Raw genomic sequence first — 7,578 nt, forward strand, 5'->3', positions numbered from 1 at the left:
AAAATCTGCTAACTGAGCTACAAGTTTGAAGTCCAAAAAACACAAAAAAACAATGCTGTGGCTCACAACTAAAGGTGCAGGATTTTGCTGTGCATTCATTTGGTAACCATCTATTGTTTTCTGTTTTTTTAATGAGGACATCATACAAACTAGCACAGTGAGTGACCACATGAATAAAACAGCTACAAAAGTTTGGTTTGTTTGCATTCAATGTCCATCTCAGTCAGGAGGTTTCATACAGTGCTGATGTTCAAACCCCTGAACACTGGAGCTTTAAGTAAACAGTTGACTGCTCTTTACAGTTAGTCCATTATTCCATATATACCGTTAGACTCGTGTCATGTTAAAAGTCAAATCATTTTCTGTCACATATAAAATTTTCAGATTCATAAAGATATCCTTTTGAAGGCAAACATGTGTTGGCAAGAAAATGATCGAAAGAAAAAGCCTGACGAATCAAAATAAAGAAAAAAAAAAATGTTTCCACAGTCCTGAGAGAGGTTTTTGGTCAGATGTACATCACAATCATAACCTGCTAGTAAATGATAAAGTCATGAGCTCATGGATGGAGGGTGCTGCTGATCAGGGTGTAAAAAACACTGATGTTCTCATGCACCTTCACATTTACATTTCATGGACAATTATGTCAAATATGTGGCAGAGGGGGTTTTGTAAACACTAAAAAAACACTTTCTGCAGCCTGTAGAAGTGTTTGTTTATTGCTTGATCAATGAGGCCCAGCATTGTGCACATGTTAATGAGTCAAATTCACATGGACTATTGAAAACAACCTATCAACTGGCTAGTCAATAAACAATTATACCCACATACAAATATAGAGATTTATAAATAGTTGAATAGAGCTTAACAGAAATACAAGCAAGCCAATAAATAAATAAATAGCTAAATAAATAATCCAATAATTATATAAATAAATGTACATTTAAAATACGAACAATAATAATGATAATGATCATAAATAAAAACCATAAATAAATTAATTTGCCTTCAAAATCAAGTGTGCCGTGTAGTTGGGTGTCAGCTGGGTTACCAGACAGTGCCTTCGCTCATTTCTGAGGAGGGTTGTGACAGCTGGTTGGTGTATCCGTTATCACTGAGAGACACAGTGGTGAAGGGAGTGCCGGGGCCACACATCTCACTTGAGATGTTGTGCATATTGGGCTCTGGGCTGGGTGAGTCCGCGGGATGATGAGATACTGTGTCAGAGAAACACTGCACCTCTCCAGGACAGTGGTGCCCTGGGTGGTGGTGGTGGTCTATGGCTCCTAACGGGGTGCCAGCGGGGATGGAGGAGGGCACAAAGCCCAAATCTGCTGGAGTCTGAGCATGGGAAGATGGTGGGCCTTGGTAGTACTCATAATTTCCTCCTGAGCCATAGTATTCTCCAGGATAATCTGCATTCATGTAAACATCTGGATTAATGCAAAGAATTTAAAGAGAAAAAAAAGAAAGGTTCTTTTTTTTTTACTAATATTTTTGCTCTTGAGATTTTACCACAAATCAGCAGACCCACAAACATCTACATCTACATCTAAAAAAAAAAAAAGCTCACCTCCATAATAAGAGAAGTGTCCAAGCTCCTCTGGCTCCAGTCTCTCTCCCAGAGCTCTCATCCTCCTCTGGCCGCGGAAGAACACGTGTCTCCGGCTGCTCAGAGTGCTCAGCTGCTTCATGCGCCTCTCTTTGGACCTCCGGTTTTGGAACCAAACCTTTAGGACAAAATGAGGAAAGAAAGCTATTTTTTTTTTTTTTTTTTTTTTTTACACGATGAGCAACATGGGTGACACAAGCAGGAGAGCAGAGCTGATACACTAAAAGAAATGACTCATGCCTCATGCCAGGGCTTTTGTAGTATCTTTTACCCTTTTGCGTAAAAATGTATTATATATTTCGTTAACTTTACGATCGAAATGAGAGGAACTGTCTGTTAATTAAGTAAAATATTAGGCTACTGTGTATTTCTGTTATATGACTTCCACAAGAATGATGAAGGTCAAAAAATAGTCTATGAATAGGCTGTTTGGAGGTTTTGATTTAGGATTTTATAAATGCGTAAAAAAGCAAATGTTGGGCGAGTGAACTGATGACCATTTACTCACTTCATCGAGGGAGCTTTTAAAAAAAATGGCCATGGACTTCCGCGCTAAGTGAATCCCGCTTTTAAAGGTTTTAGGAGCGCGATGGGAGTAAAGATTATAAGGGAGGAAAAAAAAAAGGTTTGGAAACCCTTTCCGAAGAAAAAGGGGGAAAAATCAGCAGAGCATTACGGACAAAGCCCCTGAGGGGCGTCTGCAAAACGCGCTGGCCAAAAATGCCAAAGAGCCCTCAGCCATAATTGTGTTTGTGTGTGTGTGTGTGTGTGTGCGTGTGCAAAAGATTTTTGGTAGCATATAATCTGACTTTATTCGTGTTAATCAATGAGGCACCCAGTAACCTGTGTGACTGACCGCCCTTCCACATTTGGATAGGACTGACGTGTCCGATAATGGATGTAAAGTGATCACACGGTGCTCTTTTTTTTTTTTTTTTTTTTCCTTCTACGTTTTTTCTGCCTCTTACCTGGATGACTCTCATGCTGAGGCCGGTCTCCCTCGACAGCTGCTCCCTGATGTGTCTGGTGGGTTTCGGCGTGGCCGTGAACGCCGCTTTCAGGGTCTCCAGCTGCTTGGCTTTTATGGTGGTCCGAGGCCCGCGGCGCTTCCCGACGGCGCTCTGCTCGTCGTTCTCGTTGCTGCACGCGTCTTTATCGGATAAATGTCCCGTTTCGGAGTCCTTCCCGTCGTCCTGCGGGTCCTGGGAGTCCGGAGAAAGACTTGGGTCGCTGCATGTCGTGACTGTCATGAAAATTAAAATATATTAGCACATATTTAATAATGATAATATGTACAGGATCTCACCCGTACCCCTCTTAGAGAACTGGCTGTACATTTATTATTATTATTATTATTATTATTATTATTATTATTATTATTATTAATAATAATAATAATAATAATATAGTCTTTCTCCCCTTTAAAAAAAATGTCAAACACAGTATAAATGTAACGTCTGAATGGTTTGATTTACGTGGATTCACCTGACAGGACGATTGTGTCTTTCCCATTGTTGTTCTGATAGTCTTCTTTACAGACAAACTTGAATTCGTCCAGGATGTACAGCTCCTCTCCGGTAGACAGCTGTTTGTTGCACATCACGCAGGTGAAGCAGTTCAGGTGAAACACTTTGCTCTTGGCCCTGCGGACAAGATCACTGGGTAAGATCCCCTGGGCGCAACCGTCACACTTGGTCCCAAATCTCCTGTTCAAGGGGGGGAGAGCAACAGTCAGGGGACAGCTTCAGTATACAGATGTGGTATTATATTATATTTTTCTGTTTTTGTTGTTGTTGTTGTTGTTGTAAGACTTAGCATCAATTTAGTTGGGTGCATTGCTGATGGAGTTACACCACTGGACACTGTTTACTGTACTTTAATTTGAATGACTTCGACCATTTGAAGGCAGCTATACACAAGTCATATCTAATAATATCCATAGCCTAAAATAAAGTCAAATGTAATTGCATAGGATATTAAAAGATATACTATATAAGTATACTACAATTGTACAATTTAATATGAGTCCATAATTCCATCAAATCAATCACACATAGGTATACAATTATGAAACTATAGAGCAAAAAAAAAAAAAGAGAAAAAAAAAAGCCTCTTGTCTTCTGGTCTGTGACATCATGTTGTTTTTACAACGAATTCTTTAGGATGAAGGTCTTTTTTTTTCAGATTTATAATCTATTTGAATGAAAAATACAACCAAAACAAAACCAAACCAAACAACCAATCAAAAAAATAAAAAAGATTACTATTACAGCTACAGTGTAAACACAGAGGTGTCCACTGACCTGTTCCAGTAGTTTTAGCATGTTGGAGCAGGGCCCATCAGGGCTTTGTCACTTACCTTTGATTCAACATAACTTCCTTTTTATTTACTCAAAAAAGATTACATCTGGCAGCAGCTGTTTATTTCCTCCCCCTTAATAAAATGAAAGCACAAACACCGGGGATGCTCACCTAAAGAAGTCATTCTTACAGTACAGTCTCCCCTCTCGTGAGAAACACTTCTCTGTCAAAGTGCATTTGCATTCGCAGCACTGGACACATTTGATGTGCCACGGTCTGTCCAAAACTTTGAGCAAGAACCTGTCGAGAATGGGCTTCTCGCAGCTGGCGCACTGAAGCATCGTCTGGAGTTATTCCCCAGCCCGGTGTGAGGGAGGTCTTGCTTCTGTTTCTTCTGGCTCCAACGTCACCTCGGCGTTGACTTCCTTTTGGGTACGATCCAGGAAATCCAAACGTATCCAAATGAATCTGAATAATTACATCACCATCCGCGAGAACAAATGCAGCCCTTCTGTTCCACGGGACGACAATCCACGTGTGGCCGACACCTCCGAACGACAGGTGGACTGTCGAAAGCGCAGCATTTCTAAAAGTGATAACAATTACAAAAAAAATAGACTGGAGATCATAGCGGGCCCGTGAAGATGTTCCGAAGTGTGCGATTTTATAGGTAAGAAAAAAAAAATGAGCCTGTCCTTTAGGGGCTGTTACATCAACTCACTGCTGCACGGTATATCCTGAGTGGTGTCTAAAGTAGAGGAAAATAACGAGGAAATGCTATCAGCGCGCTCAGCCGTGTCATTTGTGTCCCATTTCCCCTCTGATGAGCTCTCAGGCTGAGAGAAGCGCCGTAATGAGCGCCCCTCTTAAAGCTCAGCCTATTGCCTATTAAGAAGCCCGTGACGTCAGCTGCAGGAATAACCTATGAGCAGCCTTTACATTTCCCTCCACCACGTCTGCCTCAGTGTGCTGGGCAGAAAAGTAAGATACCATGGCTGTAGAATAAATAAAATATAATAAAAAATACAGCAGAGGAACATTACACAACTAGCACAACAACTAAATGCATAAATAAAATAAGTTAAAAAAAAATACAATAAAATAACATAGAATAAAATAGAATAAAATAAAGTGAAATAATATGAAATAAAATAAGAAGTCAAACCAGTTCCAAAATATAAAATTAAGTATAGAGACTCTCATAAACTAGTTACACTTTTAATCAAAAGTTAATGAAGAACCCAATTAAAGGAGAAAGATGCTATTAACGCGAGAACTCCTAATAAAAATGGGACATTAATGCTCCTGTTGAAGCAGATTTTAGCTAAAGGGAAGTTGGCAGCCTGAGGAGCTGCTGAGAGCTATTTAGTCTGAGAAACTGTAGGGAGAATAAGAAATAAGAAATAAAAAAATAGGAATAAGTGCACCGTGTGCCGAGGTTTACATCATAATAATAACCTTTTCTTCCCCTCAGCCAGCCTCTCTCTCTCAAGGATAGCCTGTGAGGGCCGATGATGATATTATATGAATAAATTATTTCTTTTAGAAAAAGGTCTGGGCTGTGGGAGAATAAGACTGCATCAGTGGCAGATGACAAATGATCAGTAGGCCTGTCCCTGCTGTATGAGGAGAGGACAGATGAACACAAGCTTTTCACACAGATTAATGTTGTGCACCAGCATTATTCCTCATTTCGTTCGAAAGGACAAGGATCACTAATGGTTATAATCTGTGGCGATAGGCTGTCCCCTCTAGATGTTATCGCACCGTGTTGGCGCACTGGGGAAGGAGATAGCGCATTTCACCCACACAGGCTGCAGCCCTGCCAGTCCCTGATAGCCCTGCTCCCGGCTGTAGGCTATGAAGATGTGCGTCAGATTTCTTTGCTGTATATTTTTGGCAGGTTGAGCTCATACATGCACGTCTGTAATTAGTTGTTTTGTTTGACAGCTGCTTTTTTTTTTTTTTTTTTTTGGATGAAAACGAATGGATTCAATAAACAGAGTGCAGTACAGTACAGTTCTTTTCTGGTGGTTGCATGTCAAGTCTTTACTTTTATTCTTTTTCCTTTTTAAAATTTTTTGTTTTTTAACTTTTGAAACAGTCACTCTGCTAGCTCTAACATTTAACCAAAATCAACCAATCAATTAAGCCTAAATATGGAAGGAGGACAGAGAGTTTTCTTTTCCTATCTTTTCTTTTTGAGTCATTAAACCTTCTCAGTCCTAAACATACCTAAACATTTCTCCATGGTGGTTTTTTAGTTCCCAAAATCGTTGTATTGTAACAAGCACACTGAATACAGTGAAAGATCCAAGTACACAGTTTTTTTCTTTAATAATCTAGATTCGTACAGATCTTCAGATCTTTTTCTGGCACAAATTACTGTGTAAAATCTTAATTACCATCTAAAGTAGTAGTTTTGTTTGACAGAGGATACATTAAGCACCATGGACAGCACCTCAACGCTCACTGCTCACGAGAGCATCAACAGAAAAGAAGGTAATCAATGAAAAGAGAACGTGCAAAGCATTTAAAGTTAAGTTGAATATTTTCTATTGTTTGCTGGCCCAATTGCCAAACGTGTGTCATCCTGCTACTGTAAATCTAGTTAAGAGCTTTCATGCTTTCACACACAACTGTGCTGAATGCAAAGGAAAACCAATCACAGCGGCTCTGGACCGCAGTGGAACATTAATCGAAATGATTAATTATTTTTTCTTGATGTATTCTTTCTTTTTGCCATTGGAAAATGTGCCAGGATGAGTGCAGCAGGTATTCAACCACAGAAGAATAAATGACATCAGACGTAAAAGAGGTCCAGCAATAAATGTTAGACTACCAATAATAATTAGAATAAATATTTAAGACTTTGTTTTTTACCTGCACACTTTGAATATAATCTCATGTTTGCAGTGTGTGACTATGAAAAGACCGGAGAGGAAAGTAAGGATCTCTTTGGTATCCTAAACCTGAGCTGCGTGGATGCGTGTCTCCCTCTGGGTCTGTATTTCTCTGCTGGAGGTGTTGATCAGAGGCCCAGCCCAGTGAGCTGGCCCCATGCACCACTCCAACACACAAGAGGTCTCTGTGCAGCTCTGGAATCTGGCAGGGTGCACACTGTTTGTTTTGGAATGAAAAAAGCATGTCATTAGTGTTTGTTAATTGCAGCTAATTGGCCCTAACGAGATGAACAGGCCACCCACTGGGACCATTCATACAAATAATTTGTAGAAAACAAAATTAATTACTAGATGCTAATTAAAGTCAATTACAGCTGATTAGGCTGTGGTGGAATGGGAAAGTTATGGAGAGGAGGAAAATACCTGGCAGCGCACGGTATGACATGACAAATACATCTGGCAGCTCAGAGAGCTCCCTGCTGTGAAACAGGGAGGCCTTTACCTATTCAGCCCCTATGTGCTGAATGCAGCTTAACAGAAGTCTCCATTGTTTCATCTCATACAAGGAAAGTGCCTAAAGTCTGGGATCATTTTTCAAATTAAAGATACAAACAGACCCTAGATTTACTACTAGATTTACATATGAGTTGGCATCATTTGGTGAAACATTAGATGCATTCAGCTCGGCCTGAGTCACTATCTCTAAGACTCGGCTGAAGTATGTTGAGCTTAAAAAAAGGTCATGGGGGCTCTATGGTTTGC

The 7,578-nt window shown here is 40.1% G+C and overlaps 1 protein-coding gene across 1 annotated transcript; it reads right to left on the bottom strand.

Moving 5' to 3' along the window:
• Nucleotides 1-1,047: 1,047 nt before the first annotated feature.
• LOC139213327 (LIM/homeobox protein Lhx1-like) lies at nucleotides 1,048-4,254 on the bottom strand. Its single transcript, XM_070844004.1, has 5 exons — nucleotides 4,085-4,254; nucleotides 3,098-3,318; nucleotides 2,581-2,855; nucleotides 1,574-1,730; nucleotides 1,048-1,415 (listed from the first exon to the last, which is right to left on the bottom strand). The coding sequence occupies exons 1-5, from the start codon at nucleotides 4,252-4,254 to the stop codon at nucleotides 1,048-1,050; spliced, it is 1,191 nt and encodes a 396-aa protein (XP_070700105.1).
• Nucleotides 4,255-7,578: the final 3,324 nt, after the last annotated feature.

This window comes from Pempheris klunzingeri, chromosome 14 (genome assembly GCF_042242105.1).
Source record: "Pempheris klunzingeri isolate RE-2024b chromosome 14, fPemKlu1.hap1, whole genome shotgun sequence".
Lineage (NCBI taxonomy): Eukaryota > Metazoa > Chordata > Actinopteri > Acropomatiformes > Pempheridae > Pempheris > Pempheris klunzingeri.

What these genes read in the sequence shown, in the direction of transcription:
- LOC139213327 (XM_070844004.1), bottom strand. Translation starts at nt 4,254, where the DNA reads ATGCTTCAGTGCGCCAGCTGCGAGAAGCCCATTCTCGACAGGTTCTTG. An exon ending in AGACACAATCGTCCTGTCAG is followed by an intron (nt 2,856 to 3,097) that starts GTGAATCCACGT and finishes TTTTCATGACAG; the next exon opens with TCACGACATGCAGCGACCCA. An exon ending in ACACTTCTCTTATTATGGAG is followed by an intron (nt 1,416 to 1,573) that starts GTGAGCTTTTTT and finishes ACATGAATGCAG; the next exon opens with ATTATCCTGGAGAATACTAT.